This window comes from Tamandua tetradactyla, chromosome 6, assembly GCF_023851605.1.
Source record: "Tamandua tetradactyla isolate mTamTet1 chromosome 6, mTamTet1.pri, whole genome shotgun sequence".
Classification (NCBI taxonomy): Eukaryota; Metazoa; Chordata; class Mammalia; order Pilosa; family Myrmecophagidae; genus Tamandua; species Tamandua tetradactyla.
In genome coordinates this window covers 46,163,772-46,183,450 of record NC_135332.1, presented here as the reverse complement: position 1 = coordinate 46,183,450, position 19,679 = coordinate 46,163,772, and the positions used below count along the sequence as shown (strand labels likewise).

Here is a 19,679-nt window from a genome sequence, read left to right as displayed (position 1 = left end):
AAAATTGCATTAAAAAGTGTAGTCAGATGGACAGAGGTTCAGATCGTGGGTTCAGAAGTCACTAGTTTTGTGATCTTGGGCAAGGAATTTACCATTTGAGCCACAAGTTATTACTGTAAATTATAAATAACAAGAATCAAAATTTATTGATAGCTTACTACATGCAAGGCTTTATTTAAATGTATTATTTATTTTAATCCTCATCTTAATCTTATGATGTAGTTATTAATTTTATCTGTATTTTTTAGTTTAAATAGCCCATTTTATTTGTTAAATATACACAGACTATTATCATATCAATATAAAAATCACAAATGAGTTTTTTTTTATCTATGTCTTTGAAATCTGGTGTGTATTTTACACTTAGAGCATAAGTCAATTTAGATCAGCCACTTTTTAAGTGCACAATGGCCCCATGTAGTTAGTCACTACCACATTGGACAGCACAGGCCTAAATGGTGGGTAAAAGACATAATCCCATTTTCCACAGTAAAGGCACCAGTTCATCTGATAAACAGCTCACCAGATTCAGCATCTAGGCTTATTCTAAGAGCAAGTGGTCAGAAGCTCAGAAACAGAGAGACAGGAGACCCTGCTAACCACTGGGAAATCTTACAGACTGCCTCACCGAAACTTTACTCAGCATTCACCTTTGGAAAAAATGAATTTTATCTGCATTTTTACAGGTGAGAAAATTTAGTCTTAAAGGGATAAATTAACTTGCCCAAGATCATCAAGCCATTTAAAAGTATAGTTGGAATTCAAAGCCAGAGTTGGTCTGACTCTAAACTCATGCTCTTAGCATCACCTTGTCCTACCTTACATGGGGCTGCTGAACATAATTCAAAGTATTGCTGGGAGGATAAATGACATAAAATATTTAAAGCATTTTGCACAGTTTCTGACATAGGAGAAGCACTTAGAGGAGACAGCAGTGGTACTGTAGAGGTATTTTTTATGTATCAGCCATTGGCAGGTGGGGTTTATTTGTTGTATCTAGCTGGCTGTGAAGGAAGCCCCTTGTTTTTTACACTGTCCTGCCCCCAGGCCTCTTCCAAGCTGTCTAGGTGGGCAAGGAGGTTAGCAGTCCCTGATTAAGGCAGAGGGTGAATGTGGGCTTTAAATATAAACATCCTGAGATATTCCTTAGGTAATAATAATAAAAGAGAATACGTAGTACCTGTATCCTAATTCTTCAATCTTTACTTCCCCTTTAGGTAGAGAATGAAAGAAGGAACCAAATAAAAAACCGATGCCATTTCTTTCAAACTCATGTTGCCTTCAAGTCAACTAAAGCTATTAAATGAATCAAATTAAAGCTCTTTCTTCCTCTTGTGAGTGAGGCAGATTGAGAGAGAAAACACCACTATCCTTGGAACTTTCTAAATGCCCATTTCATTTGATAACCAGCAAGATCTACTGTATAATTATGTGTATATATATATATACATATACATACACACACACACAGCTATATGTATATATAGTTTTGAAGGAAGGTGGGGGAGTTTACATGCTAAATAACATTTACATTCTAAATTATATTCTAAATAACCAGGTAATTTACCTCCATGGCTGCAGTGGGAGAAGCCAAGATGCAGCAGCCTTAGTGGAGCTCTGGCAGTTCATGTCGGGAGGGCCTGACCTTGGATGAGTCAGCAACATGACCAGGGTCATCCTGAACTTTGCAGATCAAGAAATTCATTTTTCCCAGGATGACCTGGAGGCTCTGGGAGGACTGAGAAGTTAACTATAGGAAACAGAATAGATTAGGCAGATGTTTTCATTTACTATGGAGGCTAATGTTTTCCAGAGATGAGAGCTTGACAGAGATCCTGATGACAAACATGAGTATTCTTGCTTCTGGAAACTCTTCTTGCAGCATTTATGAATTCCCAGAGTTAGTATTACCAGATCAAGAATTCTATCTAAATGTTATATTTACAGCATGGACATTTAGTAGACATGTGATTTTAAGAAAGTTAAATTATCTGTGTGTGGTAGTTAGGTTCAGGTGTCAAGTTGGCCAGGTGAAGGTGCCTAGTTCTGTTGCTGTGGACGTGAGTCAATGGCATGTGAACCTCATCTGTTGCTGATTACATCTGCAGTTGGCTAGATGGCATGCCTGCTGCAATGGATGATGCTTGATTTAACTGGCTGGAAGCTTAAGTGAGAGAGCTCAATGTAGCACAGCCCAAGCAGCTCAGCACACCTCATTTCAGCACTCACAGCTCAGCCCAGGTCTTTGGAGATGCAGAAAGGAATCACCCCGGGGAAAGTTGTTGGAACCCAGAGGCCTGGAGAGAAGGCCAGCAGAGATCATCCTGTGCCTTCCTGTGTAAGAAAGAACCTCAGTTTGAAAGCTAGCTGCCTTTCCTCTGAACAATTATATGTTTTTAACTAAATTAATCCCCTTTCATTAAAAGTCAATCCATCTCTGATGTGTTGCACTCTGGCAGCTTTGGCAGACTAAAACAGACTTGGTTCCAGGAGTGGGATGCTGCTGCAGTTTGCAAATACCAGACATGTTAAAACAGTTTTTTGATGGAAAGGAAAAGATTATGGAGGAACTGTGAAGAGAAGGATGGAGAAGTCCTGAAGTGCTCAAAGAGACTGTTGGTTTAAACGGAACCACTGCCAATCTGGACAAAGGGGGACAAAAAAGGGACAAATTGGAGTTTTCAGAGTGAGAACCATGGAAGCTCAGGTCTGAAGCTAAGAAACCTCGGGCCAGGAGAGTGGACCCATCCATATACATGGAGAAGGTGAGTTTGTCCTGAAGGCAGAGGATGAGTCTCTCCCACCTCCTTGCAGTGGAAGAGTTGTGCCACCTCAGGCCTTGGAGAAGGTATAGCATGCTCCTTGGGGTCTGGGGAGAGCCTTGCTGCCACCAAATGGAGGGATTGAGCATGCGCCCCAGAAATGGCAGAAAGCCCAGGTGTGGCCCCAATGCTTGGAGAGGATGGAGCCAAAAAAAGGGTGGTCTCCTCAATGTCCCCCGATGTTGATTTGGAAAGAGGCAGCTCACTGCATAGGCCCTTGGAAAGGGTGGGACTGCCACTTTCTAAAGTTGAAGGATAAATGACTTTCAGACTTTGAAATCCAATGGTGTTTGCCCTGCAGTTTTTCAGAACTGTTCCAATTTCTATGAAAATGAAAACCTGTATCTTGTGACTGTCCTCCTTTGCATATTGTCACCAGATAAATTGTTATGAGATTCATAGGTCCACAGCCAGAGAGAATTTTTGCCACTTTAATATCATTTAAGGTGATGTGTATAGTTGCCAAGTTGACAAGGGGTGGACATGTGGTAGTTAGGTTCAGATGTCAACTTGGCCAGGTGAAAGTGTCTAGTTCTATTGCTGCAGACATGAGCCAATGACATGTGAACCTCATCTGTCGCTGATTACATCTGCAGTCAGCTAGGAGGCGTGCCTGCAGCAATGAATGATGTTTGATTTAATGGCTGGTGCTTAAATGAGAGAGCTCAATGTAGCACAGCCCAAGCAGCTCAGCATACCTCATATTTCAGCACTCGCAGCTCAGTCCAGGCCTTTGGAGATGCAAAAAGGAATCACCCCGGGGAAAGCTGTTGGAACCCAGAGGCCTGGAGAGAAGGCCAGCAGAGATCACCCTGTGTCTTTGCACATAAGAAAGAACCTCAGTTGAAAGCTGCCTTTCCTCTGAAGAACTACACATTTTTAACTAAATAAATCCCCTTTTATTAAAAGCCAATCCATCTCTGGTGTGTTGCATTCTTGTAGCTAGCAAACTAGAACAATGGGAATACTATGCATATTCCTCAAAGATTCGTTGTGAGAATTTATGCAAAGCCCTTAGCAAATAGTACCTGTTTGTAGTTAGATCTCAATTAAATAGTGACATCTGGTTAGTATAAACTTTGTATTTATTTCAAATTGAAGCTCATTGAAAATAATTTTATATTTAGCCTCCCTCAAAAACTTGGGAAAAATCAAGGCAGCTCAGCTTTTTAGCAGATCAAGTTTACCTCTACACTCTCTTCTCTTTGGGTTTCTCCATGTTAGAGTATCTCTTCAATAAAAGCCTCATTCATGATCAGAGGCATCTTTTTTTTTGAAGTAGTACCCTATACAGATTTCAAGTGACCAACATTTTTTTTAACCAAATATTTTTATGTAATTCAGGCTCCCATCAGTAGTTCTCCGAGTTAAGTTCTTACTCTGAGTTTTCGGAATTGATTGATGAATCTTGATTTTATTCTCCATGCTCCATGGCAGAGATAGCATGTCCTAAATCCCTGCTTCTGAGATCCATTGCCTCTTTTTTTTTTTGTCATCATAACCTGATGTCAGCATATTGTTCACTTGTTTAAGGCAACATATCTGTATATCTTCAGGTGCAGTGATTGGATTTTTCTATGCACTTCTCATCAGAACACATTAGAACCAATGTGAATAAGGTGCATGTTTTATCCAGGCTACCCTTTGATATAGTAATCCCACATCTGCGAGTTTATAAGTGCATCAAAGAAAGAAAAGGTTGTATGCCTGAGTATGTGTCTGGTTTAATTTTTATAGTGTTAAATTGCCAAATGGGCAGTGCAATGGTGGCTCAATGGCAGAATTCTTGCCTGCCATACTGGAGACCAGGTTCGTTTCCCGGTGCCTGCCACATTAAAAAAAAATTGCTAATGACACAAGTGATAGGGGAATGGTTATTAAAAGTTCAGATACCCTGTTTAGGATATTCTGAAACCATTAAAAATGACAATTTTGAAGACTATGCTACAACATGGAGAAATTCCTGAGGTCAGCTACCACTATGAAATAACCTTGAATCTCAGTCATACAACAATAAGCATTTATGTCTTATCTCAGTCATAAATAATAAGCATTTATGTCTCACTTGTACATTTGTAGGTCAGTTGGTGTTCAGTTGATCTAATTGGGCTCAGCTGAGCTTAGCTCTTTGGCCAGTAGCTGAATTCAAGTCCGCTCCATCGTCTTTCATTCCTCAGAGACCAGTGGCTATTCAGAGCATTTTCTTCTCATGGCATAGCAGAAACCCAAGAGAGCAACTCAATACTGAAAGCATGTCTAAAACATTCTACAAATATTTCACTGGCCAAATCAAGTCATGTGAAAGCCACATCAAGTTGGGTGGAAAATATACTCTGGCCCTAATGTTTGAAATTGCAAATGGCATGCCTATAGAAAGGGATGAAGTAACATCTATAACATCTATAATACAATCTCTAACAATGCCTCACAGAAAGTTTAGATAGGAAAAAGCACATACACAGAATATAAAATTGATTGTACCATTTGATCATAAATACATGTAAACTATTTTTGCATATCAACAAAGAATGGAAATAGAAAAAATGAAAAACTACTATTGCCTGTATAAAATAAGAATTTTTAATTTGACTTTCTCCATTTCTTACACATAATAGTGTTATTACTCTTGTTTTAAAAGTAAGTTTTAGAAGCTTCTTAGAGTAGGCAACTCTTTTATCTTAGTTATTTCATTAAACTAATGGTTTTATCCATTTTATAATCAGACTCAGAAGAAAAATATTAGAAGTATAAGTATTGTAGAGTTAGTCAATGATTCTTAGTTCCCAATCTCAAACTCAAATCTAATGAACTTCTGTCAATATGGTTCTTTAATTTTACTACTTGCCTAAAAAGTTTGCCTTTTTTCTCTCATTCATTATTATTGAAGTTGTGAATAATTTTGCCTCTCTGAACTCTTCAAAGTTAGATATTCATTTCATTGAATCAAGTCACTGACCCTATGAGGTTCCTATTTTCTGAAAGTGTCAAGTTTATTCAATGAAAATTTACTGAGCACCTGCCTTGCACAGGGAAATGCACTAGTTGCTTTTGGAGAAAGAAAGATGTAAGTCACTTTTTACCCTCAAGGGACTCACAGTCTAATGGGAAGAGAAATATGTACACAACTCTTGTGGGGACAGAAAGGACAAGAGTAGGAGATGGGTTCAATGGTTCTTAACCCTGGTGGCATATTAGAATAATCTGGACAGCTTTTAATAAATACCAATGCCTAAACCCCATTCCCAAGGATGCAGACTTAATTGGTCTGGTGTGGACCTCGTTATGGTAGTTTCAAAAGTTCTCCAGGTGATTATAATGCACATCCAGGGTTGAGAATCACTGGTTAGGTCTTCTACTTTAAGCTGCTTGATTCAGTTTAGAACTGACAAAGACATTTGTCAATATAATTCAATATTTCAAACAATGAATTCTTTTAAAAGCCAATTATTTTATCAAAAATTATATATTACATGCATATAGTTTAAAAGTCAAATGGAACTGAGACTTATGACTGAAATGTAGCTGTTTTCTGTCTCATCCTTCTTCATACCCTAGTCACCCTCCACTTTTGACACTTAAACTATTTTTATGGAATTTATGCATCTCCTTATACCCAAATAATGCTATGCATTACTTGCTTTTCATTCATCAAAAACTACATAATTGCCTAACTTTATTTTCCTCCACCAGAAAATACCCTAAAGCCCCTAGGGAAAGGGGAATAATAAGACAGTAGGGTGGAGAGGGACTTTTCCATTTCCCCTATACCCAAATCAGCCAGTCAGTGGGTATTGTGAGCCTCTCTTGTGGGTGTGAGGAGTTTAGAAAGATAGCTAATCTGGAGTGATGCAAATGTTCTAAAAATTCCTCATCCTGAGGTAAGGAATACACAGCTATATGATGATATTGTGAGCCATTGATTGTATACTTTGGATGGACTGTGTGGTGCCTGAAGGTATCTCAATAAAAATATTTTTTTTAAAAAGAAAGATAGCTAAAAGAACTTCTTTAAGCCCCCTCCTTGACCTCACTCACCAACCTCTTAAAAGACCAACAGGCTTTATATGAAATTATAGCCAAAAGATTACCTCCAAAGATTCTCCTGGATTCAGGCTTCCCAAGCATCATCCAAGATGTTCTAACTTTTTCTAGAAGTTAAAAACTATCTGAAGTAGGAGTATTTCCAAAGCTATTAAAAAATCCTTCCATATAGAAAAGCAAAATTGTATTGAGGAGCATAGGATAGACTCAGTCATTTTGGAATTTCATTTCCATTATGTCTCACATACATTTCTATTATGTTTCACAAAATATTAGAAAGAAGACATGAAAGAAAGGCATAACATAGATTCTACTATGACAACTGGCACAATTTGGAATGTGTTTGGTGCTGATATCGGTATTGTAAAAAAGCCATTCAATGGCTGAAAAAGGAGAGGCCAAGTTTAACTTAGGGAGTTGGTGAAATTTTAATTGACAAGGTGGGCATTTGAATAGGGTCTACATTGATGAGTAAGGATTTCAACAGGTGGAAGGGAAAAAGATTTAAAAGCTGAGTAAATAGCACAGGCAAAAGCAAGGAGCCAGGAATGTGTAGGTGGTAGAGTTGCCAGCCAAGTGCCCTGTAAACTCTGAAACTGGTTTATAAAATGAACACTGTATCATAATGGAAGAGATAGGGATATGCAAAGGCTCTGTACAGTCTACCTTCCAGGTCAACAGCAGAGTATAAGCAGTTTCTAATCTAGGTGAAAGTATCAACATAGGTAGAGAACGTATGTAAGTGGAATGTGTTAGGGAGAGAGAAGGAAAGATTAGTGCTCAACCCAGAAACTTTGGAAACTAGGAGAGAAAAACAATTTTCATCTGAGGTAGGAGACAATGAACAACCTGGTCATCCTTGTCATTTGAAATCTGTTTTAGATAGTAAACTTGATCTGTCTAGTCTTTGTGGTATAAAGTTCTTATTTTAGAGATGATTGCAACAGTCCAACATAGCCTCAAGACTTCATACATTTGAATTAGATTCAGTCATACTTACAGTCCTCACTCTAAATTAACGGTGGCATTTTTATTATTGCATTGGTCTTTTGTGATCTTGGTTAGCATAAGGCCATCCTCAAGAGACTGATCCAGACTCAGTATAAAGAAGATATCGAGTTCTTGGCCTATAAAACTTGAAACCCATAGCTAGTATGAGATACCAACTAAGGTGCTACATTTGAGACACCCAATCAAAGGGACCAATCTGAAGGATACCTAACCTCACCCTAAATTTAGTCCACTAAGTCTAGAGTGCATTAGCAACACTGGGAGATGGAGGTATAATAAAGGATAAGTTTAGGAGAGTAAGCTAGGGTAGGTCATACAAAGCCTTGAAGATTAGTTTGATTTGAAGGTAGCAGGGTCTCACTGATGATACATAAGCAAGAGATTTTATAAAATCAGCTTCTCTACTTTAGGAGAACTTCTCTGGTAATAGGATGAAGGCTGGATTGGACCATGGAAGTTGGAGTTGGATAACTAATTTTAAGTCTGTTGTAATTGTACAGTGGAGGAAGTGAAGCAGACTGGGAAAAAGACAGTGACTGCAGATAGAGTGGAAGGATCAGTTCCAAGACATTATTGTGGCTCCAGGCCATAATGACTGTGCTTTGATGTCTTCACCTGTAATATATGAAAAGGAGTAGCTGCCAGGGCCCAAGAAAAGGGACTCTGCTCTTTCTGAATTCCTGTGTTATTTGTAATAATTTCAAAAGGCTGCCCTCTTTTCATAAAGCAGGTAGAGGTGTTTAATGGCTTTTAAGGCAAAGCACAGCTTATGAAAATCCTCTGACAGGTCACATTCCGGACTAAGCCCAAACACAATATTCCGCTCTAGGCCTGAAAACTGCTGAATACTGTCTAGAATGATGTGACTGCCCCAAACACCAGTGGCCCGACTGAACACAACCTCTGCTGACCCGGGGATCTCAAATGATGCCATTGCTTTTAGCAGTGCAAGCTCATAGCGTTCTCTGTCCTCCCTTTTTCTGCACAGAATTGCTATGTCTTTGGGCAGATAGCCACACTGGAACAGGTTATGACATCTCTCTGCCACATGGTGCACTATTTGTTCTGCTGTCAAGTTAGTCTCTGTCTCACACACACCAGGCAGAGCCTGGGCATACATTGCTTCCTCATAGGCAGCTTCACTGAACAATGCCAACAAGTAAGGAGATACGTTGAAGGGAGGATTTTCTTTGATTCTTGTCATTTCTTCTTTCATGACCTTTGCTATTTCCAGAGCACAATGGACACCCTTGGGGATTGTTTTTCGAGGAAACTGAGCTGATGGAGGGGGAAGACCACTGGCATCTACATGATGGATGTGGAAAGGGTCTAGAAAAAGCCAGAGAATCCCGCGGTGAAGGTTTTCATTTCCAGTCCCCCTCACCTTTGGATGGGTGATATTCTTAGCCTTCATGTACCAATCACCATATTTGCTGCAGAAATTTTCAGCCTCGTCCATCACTATGTGTTTAATCTTTAGGAATTCTCCTCGCATGAAGGTTTTCCAGGTCACAGCTTGGCAGGTGCTTTGCTGGCTGTAAGGATGAAAGAGAGAATAGGGTTTCAGGCATATAAAGGAAGGGAGCATCATGTACACGTTACTTTCTGAATTGGAATCAGCAGTTAGTTCTCACGTGGGGACTAATACAGTATGTGATTCAATAGTGTCCTCAATACTACTCAACTGCTATACTTACATGTTCCCCAGCAGACAGAACGCATATATTTTATTTATTTATTTTTCACATGGGCAGGCACTGGGAATTGAACCCAGGTGTCCAGCATGGCAGGCAAGAACTCTGCCACTGAGCCACCATGGCCTGCCCAGAATGCTTATATTTTAAATCCTATTCTTTGGAACTACCTAGTTAGATATGCAAGTGAAGCTACTGAAATGAACCAAGGTGGGAGATTTTATTATTTCTATAGTTGTCTATTTCTGTTGCTTAACAATCCTTGATAACAATCTTCTTACCTCTAAAGAAAGTCTCAAAGTAATTTACAGTCGTTATCACCATTTCCTTACTTTCTCTCTCTTTTTTAGAGCTGGAGAACAGTCACTTACAGGTATATCATAATTTTTACATGCAAAAGACATATGGGATAATATAAATTGCTCTAAAGCAAATCATATTTCCTCACTTACTTGTAGTGCAAAACCAGAAGTATGTTCTCATGTTAAGCCTCTTTAGATGTTGGTAAGGAAAATGTCAAGACATTGCTGAGTTCTATGACATATCAAGTAGGGTAACAAATCCTCAGGGTCATTTCTCTTTGGAGCTACTCTGTTTACTTACTGCAAATTTCCATATATATATATATATATTTGGTTGTTTCTTGCCTCCTCCAATTTGGATTCGAACAATATCTCTCATTCCTACAGATTTCCTGATTGTACATATGCTTTCCATGGGGTTTTAATCTGTATGCTTTATCCCTTAGCTTTTTTTTTTTTTTTTTTTTTGGTATAGGCAGGCTCTGGGAATCAAACCTGAGTCTCTGGCACAGCAGGTGAGAATTCTGCCACTGTGCCACCGTTGCACCGCCCTAGCCCTTATGTTTTAAATCATAACTATTCATGTTCTTCTCTTCCAGGTTAGACCACGTGGGCTTCTTGAAGAAAAGCACTGAATCTTAGCCATCACTATCTCCCCTCACATTAGGGGCTTGATACATATTTGTTCAATGAATTAGCCTTTTGACTGGAATATTCTTAAACTTAGCTATAAAGCATAATAAATAATAAATTCTTTGGCACAGTGCTGAAGAGCCTTCATAATCTGGCATCTGCCTCCTTCCCAGCTTCATCACCTGCTACATACCCACACCCCCTCTCTGTTCCAGTCTTGTTCTCTTTGGTCTCCAAGCCTTTGCACTTGCTGTGCCTTTTGCTTAATAAAACAGCCCTTCCTGTTTTATTCACAGTTTCCTGTCCACTTCTTAAGAATGTTCCCAAAGGTCTCTTTCACTGAGTTAAGATAAGCAAATCTTTATTATTATACTAATTATACAACACTCTTACTGCTTTTTTTGGTCTTTGTTTCTCTTACTGGACTTGATGACAAGGTCTTCACAATGCATTTTATCCCTCTAACACTAAATCTTGCACAGTGCCTAGCATATAAAATATGCTCGAAAAAGATTTGGTGAATCAGTAAGTAATCACCAAATTTAAAATGAATTTGCCCTGATTTGCTGAATTGTATAGCAAGCAATTTTTTTGTTTGTTTGTTTGCATGGGCAGGCACTGGGGGTCAAACCCAGGTCTCCTTCATGGCAGGTGGGGATTCTGCCACTGAGCCACCATCGCACCGCCCTACATGCAATTTTTAAACTAAATTTATGAAAATGTCTATATCAGAAACAAATTTACATATTTTCTAAAATTACTGATCCAGAAAAAGCCAAACAAAGGAAAATGTTTTATAAAGGAAATTAAAATGTATTTAATTCAAGTTCCTTATAGGTACGATGTCTAATTAACTGAAATACCCAGTGACCTTAAAGCATCAAGTATTAAGTAAAAGGCATATATAAAGCAAGATCACTTTTTTCCTACTTTTCTGAAATTTAAGGCCCCAGATTGTGGGGAAAAAAAGATTTCCAGTTCTATAAATGTAAAGTTTTGCATTCTTGGCTTATTTATAACAAGACATTTAAGCCTGCACATCGTAAATTACCCACCTCTGTCTCAACTACCTGATCATTTGGAAATGTGTATTTAGTTTGAGCTCTTGCATTAACACTGTTGAGACATTGCAAAATCCTAAACTAAAAACATACATTACTTTTGTGACACCATTGAAACGACTGACTAAATAAGTTTATTGTATTTAGTGGTGAAATTCTTACGCCACAAAATCCTTTAAGGAGTCGTTTTCACACACATAGAGGATCTCTTTTGGTTTGCAATTGAACATTTTCTTAATTTTCTCCAAGATTTTTATGGCTAGAGCTGTTTTCCTAGTTCCTGGAAAGCAGTGGATGAACAATTCCCGAGTCTCCTGAAGGCTCTCTGCAAGCAGCTCACACTGCTCTGCTATCAGCAAGTCGAAAAATTCACAGCCCAGCCGATCACTCAGCAGAGATCTGGAGCCCAGCAAGACCACCACGAGGGCCTGCAGCAACTCTTCCATTTCATCCTCACTTGAAAGCCTGTAGGACTGTGGGTAGCACATGGGGATTTCACTGGGTCTGTCCTGTATGCTGGACAGGTGCAACAGCCTCGGAATGACACATACCTTCCCCACGTAACTACCAACAGTTTCCAGTTTCTGCTTTAACTGATGAGCGGTGCTCCGGGCATATTCAAGTCTTCCACTCCAACTGGGATCTATTAAGATTGTATAGAGCACCAGGGGGCTATTAACTGCTATTAGGAGGGCGTCACACAGGACACTCTGCTCTTTTCTTAAGCCAACATCACCAGCCCAGCTTCTAGAAAGTATCACAGTCCCCTGAGAACAAGGATGTGTCTTTGTCCTTATTAATTCTTCCAGTCCTCTATGATCAGAGAACAGCTTATTACAGAGGGATTCTGGTTTAAAGTGTATCTCCTCCTGTGTCACTGAAAAGTCGAAGAATAGAAGAAGTAAGTTACCAAAACTTTAAAAAGCATGCTATAGAATGGAATGATTTCTAAATATTGTTAGTTAATTTTTTTAATTAAAAAAAAAAGCATGCTATAGGTATTCCTGCAATATCGCAGGAAAGAAATGAGTCTAGTCATGAAACTATGGGTTTCCCTGTCTGCAAAAGGAAGGTACGCCCACTTCATGGCCCAGGGTTAAGAAAAGTAGTTCTTATTTCTGGCAGCTCTAGTACAAGGGAAGACTGTCAAGGAACAGTCTTCACAGGACAGCCTCCTAGCTCCCTCTCCTCAACCCTGGGGGTTTTCACCTTCCTCTGGGAAAGTACTTCTAGCTGAGGTTTTTTTTGCGAATCTGATGCTTTTGAGGGATTAAGATCTTTCCTTCAAAACAGTGATTCTTAACTAGGGGTAATTTTGCCACCCCCACCAAGGAACATTTGGGTGATGATTGAACATATTTTTGGGTGTTACAACCTAGGGGGGTGAGGGGGGCACTGACATCTTGTGGGTAGAAGCCAAGGACACTACTAAACATCTTACAAAGTACAGGACCCACAGCAAATAATTAATCTGTCCAAGATGTCAGTAGTGCTGGGGTTGATAAATGTTCCTTTAGAAGGAGTTCAGGTGACCCATAGCTCCTTCTGCATAGGAAAGCCAGGGAGCAGTTCTCTTACAGTGTGGACTTAAGGAATTCCCAGAACTCTCAAATTTGGAGAACAAAATCCGCATGTGATTGGAAGGCCAACATCACATAGTGGTGAGAAGTAGAGAGTGTAGTGGGATTAGACAATTGGGTGAAAAAAAAGTACAATATTATTTCAGCATCTTATGTCTGTTAAGGCGAAAGGCTTGGATTAATTGCTATCAGCTCCTCCCTTAATTTTAGTAAACAAATGGTCCCATCAGCTGAAATCAAGTGGGATACCTGGAAAGAAACGTTGTTGCAGAACTCCCTTAAATTCCAGGACTTTTCGGGGATATGCCGGTCTTCTTGGTGCAGATGATGCTGATGAAATCGGGTGAGAGCTGTAGTCTGCGGCTGGACCAGAAAGCAAATATATGGAAAGTTGTTTCAGACAAAGACTGATAAAATATAAAAGAACTCCTTTCTTGCTTTTCTTACTGCAGGTGAGTGATGTGCATCATGCCTGAGCTGCTCACACTCACTATGCCTCAAATAGGTCACATATGCCAAGAAAGGAAGACTGGGAACTCCTGCAGTCATGCATTTTCTAACTCACTGTGTGACGCATTTTAGGCAAGTCATTTCACCTCTCTCAGGCAAGAGTGAGCTGATGCAAGAGTGAGCTGAAGAGTTAGATTCTTTCCAACTCTAATGTTCTGAATCCAGGTCATCCTTACGAGGAGAAGGCATCTAGTCAGCATCGGTTGCAAATGTTAAATATAGTATTTTTCAAGTATAATGATATATTCTCCTTTAATAAAATGTTATAGTTGTTGTATACCCCCATTCAAGGGTCACACGGAATAGAAAGTGACAGAATCTCCAATTTGTTACCTGTATTTATGTATAGATGTTTGTGCCTAAAGGAAACTCAAACAAATTTAGGACAAGAGAGAGAATGAGTCAATAAAATTCTCAAGTAATTAGTCAAGTTTTGATCTCATAAGATCAAACTTCTTTTATCACATTTGAAACATACTAACCAGGAAGGCAAGCTGATAAGCTCATTTAAGCCTTTTAATTCCTTTATGGTTTGATTAAGAACCACCAGGCCTGGTTCCAAGCAAAAATGTAAGTGGAGTGAAAACGCCAGATGCTACCACCATCATCGCCACCCACCTCCCACGCCATTCCCCACCCCAGCATTTCCTTTTTGAGTCTTTTTTCCCCACTTTGTAGTACCTCAAGCCCAGTGTAACCACTTATACTTAAGACATAAGAACTAAATGTCTTAGTTCTTAAGACATTTAGTAAAACCCTACTGAAAAACAATTCAAATTTGTCAACAAATTTTCCCTTGAAGGAATCAGTGTAGTTAGTCTTAAAGTTTCTCTGAAATATCATCTATAGGGTGAGACTTTTGATAAAAATTTTTGACTAGGGATATCAGCTCATTTAAAAACAATTTTTTAATAGTAAAAGTGAACTTTCACTCATTCATGGGTGATTGGATACTATAGCCTAAATAAAGACCAAAATCCAAGCACCTCAAAGAGCTCATATTCTGAGTCTTAGGAACTAAAAGTAGTAGTTCTATAACTAAAATATCTGACCAAGTACCTGCAAAAGGCAGGGATGCAGGATCCCTCCTGCTGACTGAACAATGACAGTGCCCTTTTATACCTGACTCAGCATCCAGCATCTTGGCCACCCAGTGCTCAGCTGTCAGCCTTGTGACAGAATTGTCCCTCATGATCCAGGAATCTGGGGCCTCTGTGAACACTGCACAACAGAAGGGCTCCACTTGAACCACACAGACATAACCGAACAGGATATCTTTTTGGTACACATTCAGGATTTTGGTTGTGAAATTCACCTTCGGCTTCTTATAGCAGAAGTGGAATGTTGGCAATTTTTCTATGCAGTTTTCAATTTCCTTTTTTAATAAGTCAGGGTTCACTTTTTCTGTCTTACATCCAAATACTTCTTTGGTTTTATCATCCACTCCAATGATTAGGTATCCCCCTTGAGTGTTGGCAAAGGCAGAGATATAATGAGGCAGCATTTCTTTAATCCGAGGCACAACCTTTTTGGTGGTGAACCTTTTAAACTCAACATGGGTTGACTCAGTAAAGTTGAGTTTCTCCTTGTACATGAGTTTGTCCTTTTTAAAAAATTCTGAGGCAGACACCCTCATATCTTCTTCTTCCTGGATGTATCTATCAATAACTTTCTGAGGATGCGTCTCCTTCGTCCTTGGTCTTCCTCTTTGGGCTCTGGATTGCTTCTCTCTGAGAAGCTCTAGGGCACTGCTGGCACTCAGGTTGATAGCAGAAGTCAAATCTCTCTGATACAAATTGGAGCGCAAGCTGCAAATCCTTAGGGGGAGGCAGAATACATCTGGGATCCATGACTTCACAAAAATCAGTAGGTTGTGCCCCTGCTGCATGTAGTCAAGGTATTTCTGTGAACCTGAAGGAAGAAGCTTTTGAAAAGAAGTTTCCAAATCCTGTCCCAGCCCATGACATCGGTAACTGTAGGTCTGGTCATCAATCTCTGCTTTGATTATACCTCCACCAGAATTTAACAGCGCACATATAGCTTGGACGATTTTAGAATTCTCTGTTCTTTTCAAATAGCTGTTAGTCATCTTCTTCCTGTTCTCTTCTCCAAAAGTCACTCTGCCCACTTCTACAACTGTCTCAGGATAGAGCATTTCCCTATCAGTCTTGAGATTCTCCATCTCATCAGCCCTCTGGGCTCCAAATAATAACAGAAAGGAATTCCTATAAAACAATCAACAGAAGTGTTGTTTCTACATTAACAAGAATTTCAGAGATTAAAATATTTTCTTCAAAGATACAAATTATTGAAGATACATTTGAACATTGGAAACAATCAAGTTAGAGACCTAACACGTTTGCCAATATCCTTAACCTTTCCAGTGAGAACAGAAATAAAGGTGGATGCTTAATATTTTGCATGATGGGAAAATTATATTGCTGAAAGTTTGTCTTTTTCTACTTAAAATCAGGAAGTACCAACATTGAGCCCAGATGTAAAGGGCATGGATTGTCATAGGAGCCAAAGTAAGTTATTAGAGAATATGCAGAGGTAGAAGTTGAAGTTAGAAGATGCTCACATTTATAATTTCAGGGGAAAAGAAAAAAAGACAGCAGATATTAAAGGAATGTAGTTTTTTAATATATAAGATGTAGAAGATCACATTGTAAAAATAAATGTAAAATTGTGTTTTCTATATGTGCTACTTCGTGCATTTAAAAGGCTTTATTCTATTCCTGAAATAATGCCAACTGATAGCAAATACAGAAAGCTTTCATTTCTCCAAATATCTCTTAAGTTCTAAAAGTATATTTCTTCACATATAGTGTGATACAGAAGCAGGAGTATTCCTTTCCACTTGATAATTCTTTCTTGTTCTGTGGGAACCTCTAAGATTTGGGGAAAAAATATGAGATTTGGGGATACAGTCCCTAAACTGTAGTTAACCCTTCTTTTTCTCCTCTTTCTTTTTGGAACAGCAACCGAAATTGAAGTTAGAGCTCTGAAACAAATATTTCAGACAGGGTTCCCTTACCTTTTGTTAATTGCAAAACAAAATATTCACTAGTCCAAACCAAATTCTTACGCAAGAAGTAGAAATCCATTTCTTCCATGAGATTTCTATGAAACAGGGGCCATGTGGCTACTGTTTATACCCACCAAGAAAGAGAAATTTGGCATTTAGAGGGACACGTACACTCTTTTCACTTTAGGTCACTCCTGGTTGCCTCCTCACTTCATCCAGGCAAACCAAAAACAATCTGAGGAATTGGTTTTTAGTCTGTAAGCATCTCCTATCGGTAGATGTAAATACAGTATTTTGCTCCTTAGAAAAAATGTTGATAACATTCTGTCTATCACATAGAATCACAGAAGTTTAAAGATTTTCCAGCCCAATCATCTATCTGTCTCTTAAATCATCTTTACAATATTCCTAACTCCCAATAAATTGCTATCCAGCAACTGCTTGAATATCTCTGGCAACCTGTAACTCACTACTTCTCAAAGTAGTCCCATCTATTTTCTGAAAGTTCTGTTAAAAATAGTCTTCTTATTTTGAACTTAATCCAAGCTATAACTTCTACCTACTGGAATCCACAGACCACACACAATTGATTTGGACCTAGCAGATCCTTTAGTCTCATGACTTCTAAATCTCACTGATATTAGTTGGGTGCTGGTAACAAATATGATAAACACAAAGGTTTCTGAGATTCTAGCTCTATATGAACTTCCTTTCCATACTTCCCAGAATTCTTCTTTTATTCTCCTTTACCAGTTTCTCATTGGCTACTACCTTCCTAGGCCTAGACCCTTCATGCCCTCAGATAGAGAGTGAAGATAATATGAAATGGATAAGATTAATTTTTTTTTTTACCTGATGCTCTTGCTTTTCCTTTGGCTCTTTCAGTTCCACATCTGGCTTTGGTCTGAATGTCAGCCTTCTGCCACAGCCCCTGCTGTCCTCTGATATCAGCCTGGGAGGAGTAGGCACTTTACCAGACTCCTCCAGTCTTCATAACATTGACCCACTGAGGAAGACTGATAAGGACTCAAAAAATAAAAGCAAATATGACAGAGCAGATTAGCAGACCAGGGTATGACTTCAGGGAGTAAAAGAGTTAGTAATGGGAAAATTCAAGGGTTTTCAAATGAGGAGCCAAAGCTGAATTTAACCACTTCCAGGAGATTGAGTGCCATTTCCATACCTCATACAAGCCTGAGGTAACTTCATTTTATACACATTTTACGTCAGGCTGCCTGTACTTATTCACTGTGAGCAGCATTAATTTATTTTATTACCTTCCAAATTGCTTTTTATATTCTATTTTCTATTTACTTTTTTTCTCTTTCACCAACTTTTCCTCTTTGCTGGACACAAGACTCAGCCTAGAAAAGTGCTCATAGATGAGGGGTTGGCTCTCCCTGTGTGGGAAGACTACAGATGATTTTCATTTAATTGATTTTCCTTTCCTTCCCTTGCCACCCACCATGGTCTATAATGAACATGAATGATTTTTATAATAAAAAAATTTGCATGGAAAAACTAAGCAGTTTAAACTTATTTCATTTGGAGATTGAGGATGCTGACCAAACTGTGTCAAGCTTCTTGTAGTAGGTCGAGTTTAGAATGAATAACCACCACCCAAAGATATCCGCGGACCTGTAAATGTTACCTTATAAGGAAAAAAGGTCTTTGCAGACGTGAAGTTAAAGATCTTGAGATAGGGAGAGTTTCCTGCATTACCTCGGTGGCCCTAAATGCCGTCACGAGTATTCATATAAAAGAAGATTTGATACACAGAAGTGGAGGAGGCAAAGTGACCACAGAGGCAGAGATTGGAGTGATATGGCCACAACAAAAGGCATACCAATAACCACCAGAAGCTAAAAGAGGCAAGGAATGGATTCTTCCCTAGAGCTTTCAGAGGGATTACAGCCCTGCCAACTCCTTGATTTCAACCCAGAGAAACTGCTGTTGAGCTTCTGACCTCCAGAGCTGTGGGGGAATAGATTTCTGTTGTTTTAGACCACCAACTTGGTGGTGAATAAGTACAGGACAGCCTGACTTAAAATGTGTATAAAATGAAGTTGGTTGCAATTTGTTACAGCAGCCACAGGAAACTAACATAATAAAATAAGTTAATGCTGCTCACAGTGAATAAGTACAGGACAGCCTGACTTAAAATGTGTATAAAATGAAGTTGGTGGCAATTTGTTACAGCAGCCACAGGAAACTAACGTACATCTCTCCCTCTAAACCAAGCCAACAAACAATGCTGTGTCTCTACTTTGATTTGTTTATGATGAAATGACATTCTTAAATAGTGTCTTAGTTTCCTGACTGGTATGACAAATACCACACGTGGGTTGGCTTAAACAATAGGCATTTATTATCTCATGGCTTGGGAGGCTAGAAGGCTATCTGGCATGCTGGCAATTCTTGGGGTTCCTTGGCTTACCCATTACATGATGAGCCCTCTCTTTTCTCTTCCAAGTTCCACTGACTTCCAGTTTCTGGTCTTCCAGGTGGTTTTCACTTCATAAATCCTCCAGTAATAGGACTAGGGCCCAACCTCATTCAGTTGGGCCACAACTTCACTAAAAACAACATCTTCCAAAGGTCTTATTTACAATGTGTTCATACCAATGGGACTAAATTTAGATTAAGATATGTTCCCCCCCACCCTGGGATACATATTTAACCTACTACAAATACGTTTCTGGACATTCCAAGTTTTTTGTTCACTTCGACTTCTCTTCCTGCAAAAGTTCTGCTTTGCTGGCATTACTCTTTGTACATGTTTAACACTCAAAAGAGTTTTCAGGATAGGAGGCAGAATGGATACGCTGATATATCACAGAAACATAATAAACTCCAAAGGTCTGCTGTCAGCTCCAATATTAATCCCTCTTCATTCGCTCCACTCCTGACTTCAGTCTCACTTTTAGTTCTACCATCTACCTTAATTTTCAGCCCCACTTTCACACTGTAATCCCTCTGATATTTTATTTACTTTCA

At 39.1% G+C, this 19,679-nt stretch overlaps 1 protein-coding gene across 2 annotated transcripts; it reads right to left on the bottom strand.

Annotated features, from left to right (window-relative positions):
• Window positions 1–3,985: 3,985 nt before the first annotated feature.
• Window positions 3,986–17,719, bottom strand: LOC143687812 (protein SLFN14-like). 2 transcript variants are annotated; one of them, XM_077165144.1, is made up of 5 exons: window positions 17,535–17,719; window positions 14,777–15,879; window positions 13,394–13,507; window positions 11,727–12,441; window positions 3,987–9,409 (listed from the first exon to the last, which is right to left on the bottom strand). In XM_077165144.1, exons 2-5 carry the CDS (start codon window positions 15,834–15,836, stop codon window positions 8,575–8,577), a joined length of 2,724 nt encoding a protein of 907 aa, XP_077021259.1. In that variant the 5' UTR covers window positions 15,837–15,879; window positions 17,535–17,719; the 3' UTR covers window positions 3,987–8,574. The 2 variants fall into 2 exon arrangements, with proteins under 2 accessions (XP_077021261.1, XP_077021259.1); XM_077165146.1 differs by lacking the exon at window positions 17,535–17,719 and having other exon boundaries at window positions 3,986–9,409; window positions 14,777–15,861.
• Between the last annotated feature and the right edge of the window lie 1,960 nt (window positions 17,720–19,679).